Source organism: Myodes glareolus, chromosome 2, assembly GCF_982192425.1.
Source record: "Myodes glareolus chromosome 2, mMyoGla1.1, whole genome shotgun sequence".
Lineage (NCBI taxonomy): Eukaryota > Metazoa > Chordata > Mammalia > Rodentia > Cricetidae > Myodes > Myodes glareolus.
Genome location: NC_142027.1, coordinates 64,456,639 through 64,472,844, shown reverse-complemented (window position 1 = coordinate 64,472,844; position 16,206 = coordinate 64,456,639). Strand labels below are relative to the sequence as shown.

At 44.2% G+C, this 16,206-nt stretch overlaps 1 protein-coding gene and 1 non-coding gene across 2 annotated transcripts; one reads left to right on the top strand and one right to left on the bottom strand.

The window, feature by feature from the left end:
- Positions 1 to 1,194: 1,194 nt before the first annotated feature.
- Positions 1,195 to 16,091, bottom strand: LOC148122984 (E3 ubiquitin-protein ligase DTX3L-like). Its single transcript, XM_087901033.1, has 5 exons — positions 15,861 to 16,091; positions 13,000 to 13,319; positions 7,744 to 9,291; positions 7,051 to 7,268; positions 1,195 to 4,612 (listed from the first exon to the last, which is right to left on the bottom strand). The coding sequence occupies exons 1-5, from the start codon at positions 16,042 to 16,044 to the stop codon at positions 4,543 to 4,545; spliced, it is 2,340 nt and encodes a 779-aa protein (XP_087757159.1). The 5' UTR covers positions 16,045 to 16,091; the 3' UTR covers positions 1,195 to 4,542.
- Positions 10,780 to 10,902, top strand: LOC146895638 (U6atac minor spliceosomal RNA). The gene has a single exon (XR_015000698.1). It is a non-coding gene; the product is annotated as a U6atac minor spliceosomal RNA (small nuclear RNA).
- Positions 16,092 to 16,206: the final 115 nt, after the last annotated feature.

The following is a 16,206-nucleotide window of genomic DNA, read 5'->3' as shown; positions in this document are numbered from 1 at the left end:
GTGGGGCACCACTGGCCGGTGACTATATCCCTTAAGCTGTAAGCCAGCCTTTCTCACTTTAAGGTTGGGTCTTTCAGGCACTTTGTCAGAACAGGGAGAATGTAACAAATACACTCAAATGGTTTGGTTTTTTTTTTGTTTTTGCTTTTTCAACGTAAATAGCAAACCCTTCTCAAGTTCTTTCCCTCTTACTGTATGTTGAAAGAACTGACCAGGCTCCATTAAAATTACTTCTCTCTGTGAACTGTTACCCCAAGATGGGAGTTCTATGCCTGTTTTGATGTCACTGTTTCCCTACTTTTGACCAATTATGTTGACTGTCAGACGCCCTCAGAATCACCACATGGAAGCTGGTATAGTGGTATACACCTTTAATACCAGCAATAACAAAGCTGAGAGTGGGATCATGGGTCGAGGCTAGCCTGGGCTATCAAAGACTCTGATTTGAAAAGAAAAATAAATAGGTGACCTGACTGCCAGAAATGGTCTTTCTACCCAGTGCCCACCTGAAATCATTGGAATCGCCAGGACCCTGCAGCCTCAAGACTTAAGGCCAGACTCAAATAAATGTATGTTGACAGGTGAATTTTTTTTCTTCTGGAATAAAAAGAAACCAGAAAGGTTTTCTAGGGATTTTTGAAGAGGGCAAGTCATGAAACCAGGCTCGAGTCTTGCCACTTGTCGGAAGTTCGAAACCACTCTATACTACATTTAAACATTGTCTCAAAAATGTTTTAAAAAGGAAAAAAATGCAAAAAGCACTTGGGGGACACAGCGTACCACAGCCTGGATAGGAGCAGGCATGCTGCCCCCCCCCCAACAAACACCCGGACCCTCCACGTCACTAGACCCTCTCTAGGTAGGCCTCACTCAGGGCCAGTACCAATTTGTCCTTTGACAAACGGGGCCTAAGCAGCTTCTTTAATAACCAATAAAAGCAACACATATACAGAAGGACATCCCACATCAGCAGCAAGCACCTTTACCCTCTGACCTATATCACTGCCCCTGTGGTCTATTTTTGTTTCTATAGCAACCTATATTCTCTAGAAGGGAAAAATACTGAGAAGTATAATTTTTTTTATAATCAAACGTAATGCCACACACCACTGTATACCATATGTATCATAGGAAACACTCAGAATTCCAACGTAAGGAAAAAATAATGAGAAATAAAGGAAACCACAAAATCTGTTGTAAATAAGAACCTAAATTTATTTAAGCCAGATAATAACACCTGCAAAAGCAGAAATCTAAATGCTATTAAGCATTCACATCATATTGAATTTGTGTATGCATATGTTATGAAATACAAGATCCAGAAGTTAACAGAAACCAATTTTTTTGCTTCTTTGGAGTAAATCAAACTGCTAGATTAGATGACAAAAAATGATCACTTAGTCTTAATGATAAAAACTTGGTAAATCATCAACAGTAAAAGGTTTAAGCTGGATGTAGAAGTGAGACATAATGATGTATCCATGCACTTGGGAGACAGAGGAAGGCAGATCCTGAGAGATGGCTTGTGGGATATTAGTTGCAGATATGTTACATTTGCTTATGCTGTAGAATGTTTGTTTAATGAAACAAAGATGTGTTGCATTCTTTTAGGTTGCATTTGTTTAACTCTATGAAACTGTGTTACTTTGCCTACCAAAAACACCTAATTGGTCTAATAAAGAGCTGAATGGCCAATAACTAGGCAGGAGAAAGAATAGACAGGGCTGGCAGGCAGAGAGAATAAAGAGAAGGAGAAATCTGGGAACAGAGATCAGGGAACAAGAAAAGAAGGGTAGGAGTATGCCAGGCACCCAGCCACACTGCCAGACATGGACTAAGAAGGAAAGCAGAGATATACAGCAAGAGTGAACAGTAGAAGCCCAGAGGCTAAAGGTAGACAGGATAACTGAAGAAAAGCAGACTAGAAAGAAGCCAAGCTAAGGCCAGGCATCTTTAAGTAAGACTAGGTCTCTGTGTGATTATTTCGGAGCTGGGTGACGGGCCCCCCAAAGAGTAAAAGAGAAATCAACAACAACAAGAAGATCAGTCTAGGATATATGCAAGAACTTGGGTAGTGGGCAGGAGGGTCAGAGTTGAAGAAAAGCCTTGGCTACATTTCAAGACCAATTTGGCCTACATGAGACTCTGTTTCAAAAACACAAAACCAGGACTGAAGTAAAAGCTAGCACTTCCACTTATTAATTATGTTACCTTGGTGACTACCTAATAGTCTCTGCACACCAGTTTTCTGGGGAAAGACTGGAGCTACTAATTGAATTGATCACATTAACATAAGGCACACACAGAGTAACTACTTAATAAATGCTTGCTACTATTTTCTGGCCAAATGTTTTCATGTATACACGTTTGTCTTAAGAAAGAGCTCAAGACATTCATCTGCCATTTAGGAGAGTGGGTGGAACACAGATCACCAGAACACTCTCTACTAGGATTTTCTTCTGACATGGAAACTGCTCACAGAGAACTGTGACATGTCAGACAGACCCTACAGGAGGTTTAGTTCTTCTTACTCTTGTCCAGGGAAAGGATTAGAAAGACTATAAGAGAGACAACATAGATTGGTGGGATTGAGTCAAAGGGTTAAGAAAAACCAAAAAATAAGAAAAAAACAAAAAACGAAACCCACAACCAGACCAACAAAACACACAAAACGCAAAAAACAAACTACTACATTTCAGGTAACAGTTATTAGAAAATGTTAAACTAAGGCAAGGTTATTTATCTGTTCAATTTAAAACAGGAAATATTCAAAAGCACAGTATAACATATGGGGTAAAATGTGAAAACCATGTTCAGGTCTGTGGTGGGATGAGTGCACCCTTTGAGGCCGATTCCAAGGATTAGGAAGAGTAGAGCCCACGATAAAGGCCTGGCCAGCGTCTCACCAATACATGTTGGGTTAAGAAACTGTTTTCCAAATGAATGTCAAAGTCCCTGGTCCTGCTTCTGCCAAAAATTTGAGGAGGGTCAGTCAGTGGTGGCACTCCTTTAACCCAGCACTGGGGAGGCAGAGACAGATGGATCTCTGTGAGTTCAAGGCCAGGCTGGTCTACAAGGGCTAGTTCCAGGACAGGCACCAAAGCTACAGAGAAACTTGTCTCGAAAAAAGAAAAGAAAACAAAACAAAAAATCTCAAAAGATTTGAGGAGTACATCTTTTTATATGCTCATCCCTCTGCTGAGCTGAGTCAGGCAACAAACATACACTAAGCTCCAACTGCCTAAAAAGTTCTGTATCCTGAAAAATAAGACTCTTCTTGTTCTACTTATATCAAAGGTTGCCTGACCTCCTGGGCATGTTTCTCACTGTGGGTAGGGAGGGAAGTGGGGCTCTTTTCCAGTCAATCCTGTTTTTAAACTTTCCATTTACACATGGTTTCACTTCCCCATTTACACAAGGGTTTTACTTTTCCAGGCATATATTAAAAACCAAACAACTAACATACCACAAGAGAGATGGCCACGGAAAACGATCAAAGGTGTTGGGATAGAACTTACTGCCCTTGGGTCTAAGTCCCAACACCAAAACCAAACCAACTAAACCAACCAAAAGAGGCAACAACAAAAACCCCAAACAAACAAATACAATCAGGTATGTAGAACATGTCTTTAACCCCAGCTTCAGAAGGCTGATGCAGGCAGATCGAAATTCAAGACCAATCTGGTCCACAAAGAGAGTTTAAGAACTGTACAGAGAGACCAATGTATCAAGCAAAACAAGCAGCAGGAGAGGTTCTACTAGCTGCCAGCGGTTCAATGAAAGATACAGAAGGTGACTTCACACTGGGCAGCACCCTGATAGAACACAAGAATGAGATAAGTCTTCCTCAGCAAAAATTTGAAATCCTTTATGTTTTTCTGTCCTAAAATTTTTCTCTGTGTGTGTGTGTACAGGTGTGAAGATTTACCGGTGCATTTAGAGGTCAGAGGGTGATGTTAAATGTCTTTATTTCTGTCTACCTCATATTTGCTTTGTTTGTTTTTGGCCACGGTCTCACTATGTAGCCCTGGCTGTCCTGGAGCTTGGGCTATGTACACCAGGCTGGCCTGGGATGGCCTGCTACTGCCTCCCAATTCCTGGCATTAAAGGCACGCGCCACATTACACAGATGCACCTGATTTCTTGAGACAAGGTCTCTCAGTGAACCTGGAGCTCATGGTTTTGGTTTTGGCTAGACTAACTAACAGTGAACTGCAGGAATCCTTCTGTCTCCACTCCCCAGGGCTAAGCTTACAAGTCTATGCCATCACATCAACTTCTACGTGGATGCTGCGGATCTGAGCTCACGTCTTCACACATTATGGATGACCTCCCCAGCACATGCCCTTCATATTTTGCCTTCCAAGAAAGAGAAACACTCTAGAAACCACTGGCAAGCAGACTTCTACTTTTAAAGAAACTACATCTACTTAACATGAAAAATGCTGTAAGTTTTTTCTACAAAAAGATTGAGGCCTGTCCTACTGCGGCCTCCTAACACACTTCTTTTTAAAGTGGACAGACAGCTTCCCAGCGCTTTCCTTACTCAATTCCTTTTGCTTTCAGCTCCTCCTTGACACGTGTCAGGTAATGAGGATCAGGGTAGCCAAAACTGCATGAAGAAAAAGGAATCCTGTTAGCGTCCTCCCAAATAATTCTCAAGAATCTGTACAATAGCCAGGAATGGCGGCACAGGCCTTTAATTCCAGCACTGGGAAGGCGACAGCAGTCAGATCTCTGTGAGTCTGAAGCCAGCCTGGGCCACACAGTGAGACCCTGACTCTAAACAGCAACAACAAAATCTGTACAATTTACATTTGAGAATGTAGTATTCTGGGATCCAGCATCCTCAGGCAATCAGACAGAGACTGCTATCTAGTCATTGAAGTGCCCAGCGGACTGACCAGCACCTGTTTTCCAGACAGATTGCTTAACTTCGTAGCTCATTCCTAGTACTGATGCACTTACCAAATTCTACAGAGAAGGTAATCATACGATAGTAAGACTTTCTTTTATATATATATATATTATACAATATTCTGTCTGTGTGTATGCCTTCAGGTCAGAAAAGGGCACCAGACCTCATTACAGATGGTTGTGAGCCACCATGTGGTTGCCGGGAATTGAACTCAGGATCTTTGGAAGAACAGGCCCTTCCTTAACCGCTGAGCCATCTCTCCAGCCCAATAGTAAGACTTTCAATTTGGGAAACTTGACAAGGTTTCAGGATAGTTTTCTTTTGGATTTCACAAGTAGAGGAATTCTGAATTTTATAAAATACAATCAGATTTCAAATTACATCTCCCACCATCTTGGGACCCTTTATAATGAAGACTTTTTTTCTACCATGTTTCATCCGTGTGAGTTTAGCATCTTTGTGAACAATGGGAAGACAGGGGTGAGGGAGACTAAGATGACCTTAAAAGAAACCAAAGCAGGGCTGGAGACATGGCTCAGAGGTTAAAAGCACTGACTGTGCTTCCAGAAGACCCAAGTTCAATTCCCAACACCCACTTGGTAGCTCACACCTATCTGTAACTTCAGGTGAGCTGACAGCCTCACACAGATATAAAAGCAGGCAAAACACTAATGTACATAAAATTAAATAAATAAATCAAAAAAAACCAAAAATCAAAGCAAATAACATTCCTAGGATCTTCATTTCAAATTGACATGAAACCCTAAAATCAACTTGGGCACCATTCATTTTGGGTTCTGAAACTCCTTTCTTCTGATGCATTTGGTGGGAGGGGGTGTAGAAACAAGGTTTCTCTGTGTAGACCTAGCCATCCTGGAACTCTCTCTGTAGACTAAGATGGCCTTGAGCTTAGAGATCCACCTTCTTCTGTCTCCTGAGTACTTCAGTTAAAGTTGTGCCTCTACCCTGCCCATCTTTGATACAAAATTTACTAACCAAGGCAAACATTATGAATGGCAAGTAGAAAGTTGGAGAGATCAAATTTTTTCAAGACAGTGTTTCTCAACATAGCCCTGGCTACCCTGGAACTTCCTCTGTAGTCTAGGCTGGTCTCAAATTCAGAGTTCCACTTGTCTCTTCCTTTCAAATTCTGGGATTAAAAGCATGTGCCACCACTGCCTGGCTGGAACCAATACTTTTTTCATTAAGCTATCATTATGGATTAGTATTTTGCTGTGTGTGTTGGCTAGTTTTAAGACACAATTGGAGTCATCAGAGAGGAGGGAACCTCAATTGAGGATCTGCTTTGTTGTGCAGTCTTAGCACAACTTTAGTCTTAGCATAGAGGGAGTCTGGCCTGGTCTACAGAGTGAGTTCCAGGACAACCAGGGTTATACATAGAAATTGCCTCCATAAGATCTGGCTATAGGCAAGCCTGTAGGGAATTTTCCTTTCTATTTTCTTTCATTTTCTTTTCTTTTCTGAGACAGGGTTTCCCAGTAGCTATGGAGCCTGACCTGGAACTCACTCTATAGACTAGGCTGGCTTTAAACGAAAAGAGATCCATCCACCACCTGGCACAATTTTTTATTTTTAGTTTTGGTTTTTCAAGGCAGGGTTTCTCTTTTTAGCTTTAGAACCTGTCCTGGAACTTGCTCTGTAAACCAGAGCTCACAGAGAACCTACTGGCCTCTGCCTCCCAAGTGCTGGCATTAATGGCATACACCATCACTCCCTGGCACATTTTCTTAATTAGTGATTGATATTGAGTCCATTGTCAGTGGTGCCGCCATGGGCTGGTGGCCCTGAGTGACTATAATAAAGCAGGTTGAGCAAGCCATGGGAAACAAGTCAGTAAGCAGCATCCCTCCATGGCCTCTGCAGCAGCTCCTCCAGTTTCCTGCCTGGTTTGAGTTCCTGCCTCATCTTCCCTCAGTGACTCAGGAGATGTAAGCCAAATACACCCTTTCTTCCCTAGGTGCTTTTGGTCATCACAGCAACAGAAACCCTAGCTAAGACACTGGGTAACATCTACTGCTAGAATGCCTTTTCATACCACAGCCTTATAAACCGCAGCACTTAACACCCCCTATTCTTTGTTCAGTAACCATTATATTTCAAAGGGCTCTTACTTTTCTGGTCCTCCAAGTGGGGATGTTTTGTGATGAATGTCATTCCATGTAATGACATCAGAGGCTCCTGATACTCGAGAGTACCCTACTGTGAAAATCAGCTTGTTGTTAAAGGCTTCTCTGAGCAGACCCAAGACCTTTCTTCCCTCCTCATTATCAGGCAAGTATGCAGTTCGTTGTGTTCCATGGTAGGGCTTTCCTGGGTTTGGATGCTCATCCTGTATGAGGAAAGGAAAATGTTAAGTAAAAAATGGCATGCCTCTGAAATTTACTATACTAAAGGTGTGTGCATTATAGGTGAAGTCTATTGTAGATCAAAAAGAAAATGCTGTTTTGCTCATATTCTGAATAATTCACAGTTCTCCTCTTCAGATTACAGTTGTACCTACCCATCTCCTCCCATCCTGACATATGGTCTCTACCTTCAAAAAAAGACATGAAAGTCTAGATGCACAGCTTGGTAGTGCTTGCTTGGCATGCACAAGGGGTTGGGTTCTCCCCCAACACTGTCGAAATAGCTGAAAAGACATCGAAGTTCTAAATGAACAGTATGGCCTCTAGCTATTATGTCCCTACCACAATCACTGAATGAGTCCTGGGAAAATCAGCATCTAAGAGGCTACAGGATAACCCCTTGGGTGCTGGTAACTCTAGCAGAGCCAAAAGAAACTCACGTTCCTCTGGTACACTTACTGTTTGGATGCCACTTTGCATTATGTATTGAATCACAATTGTGCCACAGTCTGCATAACCCGGAAGTGACTGTCTTGAAGTGGTGACAGTCATGGTTCCATTTGGCTGGTTCCCTTTCTGGATACCGTAGGACATCTGACACAGAGGACAGACAGGCTTGATTGACAAGGCCTTGTTGATACAAGAGGAGCAGAATTCATGCTTGCACTTAGGGAGCACATGCTTGTTGCTAATGGTATCCATGCAGATGGCACAGGAATCTTCGTTACCATTTGCCTTCAAGGCCCCAGAGCTGTCAGCAGAGCCTCTGAGAGGAGGTGAAACTGCCTTTGCGTCATTCCTGTCGATATCCATGGGTATCTCATGATCCACATTTAAGCTCTCTGCAGACGGTAGGGACAGTTCCATTCTTTTGAACATATATTGCTTTGCCTGTGTAAGCTGATTCGGCAAACCCATCAAAGTCATTGATTCTTTAGATATCTCGAAGTGTACATTTGGGTGCTTTTCCTTTAAGTCATCGACAAACTTGGTCTTTTGTAAGTGAGCTTTTCCCTTGCCCAAATGTTTCAGCGGCAGGACTTCTGTCGTTAGCTGACACATGGCATGTTGGAATGCATCAGTGAAACTGGCATAAGAGTGCACGGACAGGTCGACCTCCTTATCCTTGGGTTCAAATAGAATGCAGGTTTTCTGGGTTTTCTCCTGGAATTTTAAACAAGTGTTATACTTCTGCTCTATCTCTGAGATTTCCTGGAGCAATGCTGGTTTTAGAAGGTTGAAGTGAGTCGAATCAACCTGAATCCCTGTCATGTAACCAGAGGACATTATTTCCACAGGAGTCTTGAAGGAAGTTTGGGAGACTTTTTCTGTGGCAGCTGAAATGTCAGCTTGAGACCCGAGGAGAGTTAGCTTTCTTCCCTGTCCCTTTATCAGGAGCTTTGGGAAGCAGCGATTCAACTCCTGTCTGAGTTCCATTGCTCTCTGAGGGTCCTCTAAAGAGACGCAGTCTTGCTTCAGAGCTTGGGTGCATCTCTGAAAGTCTCTGATACAAGACTCACAGGCTGCTTCTAAATTGCCTTGTTGGCTGGTGGTGAAGTGTACAGAGGCCATATTGGGAGTACTGTCTCGGACTTCAATGCTTACACCAAATTTATTCTCTATGGACTCTATTCTACCAGGATAGGCATGTCTGAAATATTCAAGAACAAATAGAGGAACTTCAAAACAGCTCTCAGAAACATCTAAACCGGTTGTTGGTTCCGAAGAAGAAAAGCCCTTGCCCAAGTCTTGCTGGCTGGGTGGCTCTCTCTCCACATCGGAAGGGGTGTATTTGTGCATTGGGTACTTCTGTTTCTGCTCACTTTCCAAAAGCTTCACACTCAACAAGTGATGTATCTTCTCAATATCTTTGAAGCTGCCACACACCTTGGCAATTCCATCCTTACCCTCCACGCTTCTGACGCCAGGGCAGACAGAGGCTATGTGTGCCCTCTGCTCTTTGGAGAGCAGCTCACAGTTCAGCTCAGCGGTCACAGCAAGAAAGACCTGAAAGTTTAAAAGGTACAGGTACAAATTAGCTCTCTCGGATATGACCCCTCTTCAGGAGAACACCAGGAACACACAAAAGACCACGATCGTTTTTTCCTGTCTTTTTTCTTTTTTAAGCGGTGGCTGACCCCTTTAAATCTGCTGAGAGGAGCATTCTGCTGCAAGCCAGACTTGTCAGCCCCATGTGAACATTAGACTCACCTTGGGGGAGTTCAAAGATGAATTAAACAAAGAAAGTCAAGGCCAGGACTCATTCCAGAGGTCCACGTAACTAACTGGTTTGCAATGAAACCTGCGTGCCAACATTTTCTAATAGATCTGTATCTAAAGACAACATTATCTGCTTGACCCTGGGGACTGAGGGTGTGGAGAAGGCAACATTACTCTCTGTGAAGTTGCTGTGGTCCTCAAGGAGTTTGTGAGCTTCAAAGGTAGCTCTAAATCCAAGAAAGATTCTAGCCCCCATGTCAATACACTTTTTGTTACCCTCTTACTTTAAGAAAACACAAAAGCCGAAACACTTACCTCATGCAAAGTTACTAAGTCCTTTTACATCTTGGTTTTAAGAAGTGCAGTGATGCAATAGAAAGTTCAGGTTAGTTAGGAGAAAAGGGATATAGGCAAATTGAGTGTAATGTAAACAAAAATATCTAATGATTTATTTCCACTCAAGGTTTTTGAAGATGATCTTTTTTTGTTGTTGCTTTTCCTTTTTGTGTTTAAGATGCATTTATTATGTATAGAGTATTCTGCCTGCATGCCAGAAGAGGGCACAAAATCTCATTATAGATGGTTTTGAGCCACCATGTGGTTTACCAGGAATTGAACTCAGAACCTCTGGAAGAGCAGTCAGTACTCTTAACCTGAGTCATCTCTCCAGCCCCTTGCAGATGATCTTTAATCCACTTGGAACCTTCTTTCTCTAGATAACAGCTTCAGGATGTTTCCAAATTTCAGCTTGTTTGTCAGTCCTCTGTCAGGACTGTCGGGAATCTAGGTCATTGTCGTCACCTTCCTGGCCCCTTCCTACACTTGTGCTCAACCCAGCAGCCAGAGTCACCCTTTACCAGGGCCATCCAGGGACTGGAGAAGGACTCAGGGGTTAAGAGCACTGGCTGCTCTTCCAGAGTTCCTAAGTTCATTTCCACAACCATTTGTCATGGGATCTAATGCTCCTTTCTGGCGTATAGTCCTACATGCACATAGAGTACTCATATAGCTAAGATAAATAAATCTTTTTTTTTTAAAGTGCAATCCAGATCCCTCATCATCAGGCTCAAAAATATCAGGTGAAGATTCCCATTTGTGGGAGCCCACGTGTGACTCAGTTTCCATCTGGAGTCATTTCTGACTTAAAGAAGTCATTTGAGTTCAAGCTTGCTTGTCTGATCTGCTTTTTCCAGCAAGAAAGTTCTGATTAAGCCCGTGGAAAACAGCATTTTTGCCCCTGAGAAAGAACACATTATCTATTAAGATTTGGGATGGGTGTTGTATGAAAGGAGAGGTTAACACTCCCCTTGACAAGGATGGAAGAGGCCCTTGAGCCTAACAACACGCATATGGTTAAGGCATTGCCACCTACTTCGGGGTATCTAACCACTGTTTTGTTAGGCCACCTTTTCGTCCATAGGGCACCTAAAGCGAAGAAGGAAGCTCCTGCCCCTCCCAAAGCTGAAGCTAAAGTGAAGGGCTCGAAAGCCAAAAAGGCAGTGCTAAAAGGCGTCCACAGCCACAAAAAGAAGAAGATCCGCTTTCGGCGGCCGAAGACTCTGCGGCTATGAAGGCAGCCCAAATACCCCCGGAAGCTTGACCACTATGCCATCCTGACCACCGAGTCAGCCATGAAGAAGATAGAAGACAACAACACACTGGTGTTCATTGTGGACGTCAAGGCCAACAAGTACCAGACCAAACAGGCTGTGAAGAAACTCTACGACATTGATGTGGCCAAAGTCAACACCCTCATAAGGCCCGATGGAGAGAAGAAGGCATATGTTCGGTTGGCTCCTGATTATGATGCTCTGGATGTTGCCAACAAAATTGGAATCATCTAAACTGAGCCCAGCCGGCTAATTCTAAATATACACTTTTTCACCATTAAAAAAAAAAAAAAAAAGATTTGGGATGGGGTGTGCCAGTAGGAGGCACTCCTCATTAAAGATTAGAGCTGCTTAGCTGACTGCTATAAGGAACATGATTTAGCTCCCCTCTTCCCCCTGCCAAGGACAGTGCAGGGAGGTGGCTAGCTGACTGGACCGCCCTTTGTTCTGCCTTCTGACTGTACTTAGTATAAAAGCTGGCTGAGCAATAAACATGGGGCTGTTTGGTATTTGCCTTCAGTCCTCCTGGTCTATCCTGTTTCTGTCTTCACTTCTCTTAATCTGCCATTTCCTATAACCTCACACCTCCGCCCAGGTACCCCTTGCTGATTCCTGTAGGAGTGGACTTCAACACCCACTGGGGTTAAAATCCTACACCCTGTCCCTTTCCTGTCCCTAGCTCTCCCCCTTGCTCACTGACTCCCCCTCCTCTTGCCTCATTGAGCTTCAGTTCCTGTAAGGCCTGTGCATGTACTTCCCTCAGTCTAGAATGTTCTTACTACAAAACCAGGAAGCTAGCAAAAGGTCTGACTTTTCCCATTTTACAGCTGGGCCTGAGTTTCAGTTTCCTAAAAGGACAATGAGGAAGACAGCAAACACCAGGCTTGAGGCACCTCCTACAGTACCTCAATGCAGGGACCAAAAAGGACAGTTCCTGTAAGCTCCCTAAAACATTCCCTGCCTTTCCCAAGTATGCAGCAAAATGGTAAAACTACAACCACAGCCAATTAAATTGTACTAACGTAACTGTTGCCTGCTTAACCAATTATATTTGAGGTGACCTAACTGTCATCAAAACTCCCCTTAGCTGTGCATAAAAGAAGCCTGTCCGCTCCCCTCAGGGTTGTCGCCATTTTGTACAGGTGAACGGCCTCACATACGCTGCTCTTACATACTGTTTGAGTCTGGGTTCCTTCCTTCAGTGTTTCCTCGGACCCTTACACTAGGTCCTTTAATTTACTCATGTTCTCTAGGTGAAGCATCTTGTGGGTTTATTTGTTTACACCCTGTTTAGGATGGTGGCTCTGTCACTGTACCCACCCTCCTTTATTCTTCCCGCACTTGTCACTGGAGAGAATTCTATTATACATCTGTTTACTCTTCTTTGTTTCCCTTACTAGATGTCAAGGCCCTAAGAGCAGTCCACACTGTGTCTGTGCCCCCAGCCCTATGACATTGTCTGTCACACCTTGCACAGTATCTATCTATTTGTTGAATGCATTTTGTTAATGGCTGGTGCCTTCTCATCATTTAAGCCTCAGGCTAAATGTCACCTCAGCAAGAAGGTCTCCCATTTTCCCCTTGCGTGCCTTCACCCTGTTCCTCTCTGACACAAAACTCCTTCTTTATTCTCCTAGCATGCCTCTGTCTTTGAAGTGCTTTTTCTCAGTTCATTTACCTGCTTACAGTCTGCAGGTCCCATTACCCATTACAGGCTGCATGAGGACAGGAATCTTGTCCCTGTTTATTCACCTCAGTAGCCCAATACCTAGAGCAGCGCCCAGCTCACAGATAGCACCCAGCTAAGGCTGCTGGACCAAAAGGGCAGAAACGGTGATCTAGGGGCAGTTGTAGCAACAGTGCCAGCTCTTCTGTCAACACTCACCTCCTGGACAATAGAGTCATCAGAATTATAAACAGGCCCTTCATCATACAGTGCTTCATCCAGAGACTGCGTCACAGATGGAGGTCTGGAGCTTGGAGCCTCAGCTGGCTGTGTCAGAGATGGAGGTCTGGATCTTGGAGCCTCAGCTGGCTGCGTCAGAGATGGAGGTCTGGAGCTTGGAGCCTCAGCTGGCTGTGTCAAAGATGGAGGACTGGAGCTTGGGTCCTCCACTGGCTTTTTCGTGGTTTCCAGGAAAATGGTCACAGGTTTGCCTTCAACCACCATCTGGTGCTCTCTCTTTTTCAGTACTTTCTCCTTAGCTTCAGGGGAGACATGAAACACACACAGTCACACGGAAATGAGAGGGAACTTACAGATGACCCCCCGTGTCCTCTCTTGGTCGATTCTAGGAATGTCTTAAGGCACCAAATCCAGAGATGTCCCTTATAGGTTTAGGACTTTCACACAAGTTACCCATATTCTATGAGGTTTTTGTTTGCTTGCTTATTTTTTAAAGATGTATTTATTACGTGTCTAGTGTTCTGCCTGCATGTATGCCTGCTAGAAGAGGGCACCAGATCTCATAACAGATGGTTGTGAGTCACCACACACACCGGGACTTGAACTCAGGACCTCTGGAAGAGAAGCCAGTGCTCTTAATCTCTGAGTCATCTCTCCAGCTCTGATTTTTTGTTTTTGAGATATAGTCATACTTCGTAGTCCTTGCTTCCCTGGAACTCCCTATGTAGACCAGGCTGGCCTTGAACTCACAGATATCTGCCTGTCTCTGCCTCCAGAGTCCTGGGATTAAAGTCCTGTGCCTGCACACATGGCCCTCAATACACTTTTAAGAATCTCTAGATGGCTTTAATCTCTCACACAAGGTAAACACTATGGAAATACATGTTATGTTGTATTGTTTAGTTGGATGAACCCTAGGATATAGGACTGTTGTCTAAATTTCCTCAAGATTGAAACATTCTATCCTGCAGGAACGTTCCTAAAGCCAGAAGGTAAACAAGTTAAATAGGCTGCAGGAAGTCCCTGAATCTGACCAGATTCACTAGGTTCTTCCCTGCTAGAGTAATCAATAAAGACTGCTGAGAGCCCCTCTGAGACTGGCAGGACAGAGCTGCAAGGAATACTCAGAAAAGCAGCACTGCAGAGGAGGCTCTCTGACAAGCCAAGTTGCAAGGAGACCAAGACCATACATCTGCCTGGAAGAAACAGAAACCTGCAGAGCCACTTGGAGGAGGTTTAGATCCACTGAGGCACCTAAAAAGGATACTCTCCCAGTTGCTGAGCTGCCTACGGCCTATGCAATGTGCTTCAAGTTCCCAACTTTGTGAGACAATACCCATGCTGACCTGGACTTTGGTGATGCAGCTGTCTTTGAGTCATTTCTGTTCCTGTAAGTAACCCCTCACCCATACTCCTGTAAGAAACCTCAATAAGCCGGGTTGTGGCAGCACACACCTTTAATCCCAGCACTTGGGAGGCAGAGGTAGGCGGATCTCTGTGAGTTCAAGGCCAGCCTGGTCTGGTCTACAAGAGCTAGTTCCAGGACAGCCTCTAAAGCTACAGAGAAACCCTGTTTAAAAAAACCAAACAAACAAACAAAAAAAAAAAACAGAAAAAGAAAGAAAGAAAGAGAAAAAGAAAAAAGAAAAGAAAGAAACCTTAATAAAAGTCATTAATTCATCATCTTGGGCTTTGGTAGGATCCTTCCTTTGGTCTGTTGTGGGCTCCTTATCTTAGGTGAGTGGAAATGTGTGTTGTGTCTCCCCAGGAAGAGTTTTGTGTCCCAATAAAAACAGAGGACCTGAGCAGTTGTATCTGGCATTCTGGAATAGCAGGATATTGATGGGAAAAAGTTATCTGGAACTCAAAAATAGACAGCTTAAGTTTTACTGTAGAACATCATTTGGTTATTAGAAGCCATGTTTCTAGTCTGGGTCTGGTGGTATGCACTAATAATCCTAGCACTTTAAGGGTAGAGGTAAGGGTAAGGGGATCACGAGTCCAAGGCCAGTCAAGAGGATGTAGCAAGACGTCACCTGTCTCAAAGTGGTGAGGGCAAGTCTATGCTTCTGAATTGGTCTTAAACTCTCATCTCAATGACAAAGAATGATATTGTATAGTTATGTAGGTAAATCCCTGCCAAACTAATAACCCAAAAGTTCAGAATGAATTAAATGTATATACAATAGCTGTTTCACAGAAAAGAATACATGATAATATTCCCATTGTGCATCTCCAAGGAATTTTTCTTTTGACTTTTTTTTTAAGTGATCATAAATTACTTTTGTAATCCTTAAAAAACAAGTCAATGGGCTGGCGGTGGTGCATGCGTCTTTAATCCCAGATGTGATTAGCGCCTACAACAAGGGCTAGTTCCAGAACAGCTAGGGCTGTTAGACAGAGAAACCCTGTCTCGAAAAACCACTTTCTCCCCAACAAGCAAATAATAACAAACAAACAAACCAATCAGTGGAACCATTATTTACAACAGAAAAGTGTTTTGGGTGTAGCTCAGTTGGTGGAGCTCTTGCCAGGCTAGCACAGGACTCTGGGTTCCCGCCCAGATCCCCACCCCCACACTTCCCTTTCTCCTCTCCAGTCGGACTGCAGGGAAAATTGGCAACCTCAGCTAAAGGAAACTATCCCTAGGAAGCAGCCAAACCAAGTCAGGGGCTGGGCACATCTAAGGCTCTGTCCCCCACTGTGGAATGGAGAAAGTCTTGTAGGCGGCAGCGGCTCCCACAGGCAGTGCCACACTCCCGTGGGCTCTCCTTGGAAGCAGTGCCACACTCCCGTGGGCTCTCCTTGGAAGCTGGCCCGGTTCTGCTGTCCCGACTCACCTGCCCTTTCTAGGAAGTTCACCTGGAAGGTGTTGGGGGCGCTGGGGCCCACGGGCAGGACACTGCACTCCCCGCCTTCCGAGGCCCGGCTCTGGAAGTATATCTCTAGTTTCCTGTGGGCCCAGGAGATGGACTCAGGCAGGCGCACGAGTAGCGGGGAAGGCGGGCAGGGACTGGAAGCCATGGCTGTCGGCGTCTTGCTCGCTAGCGGCTCAGGGACTTTGTACAGTCCCGACAGAGCAAAGATTTATTTTGCCCCAGAAACCCCGGCTGCAAGGTTTCAGTTTCGTTTCCCAGGAGGTCCCTCCCTGTTCCCCTCAGAGCCACCTCCTTTCTTTCCCTGCGG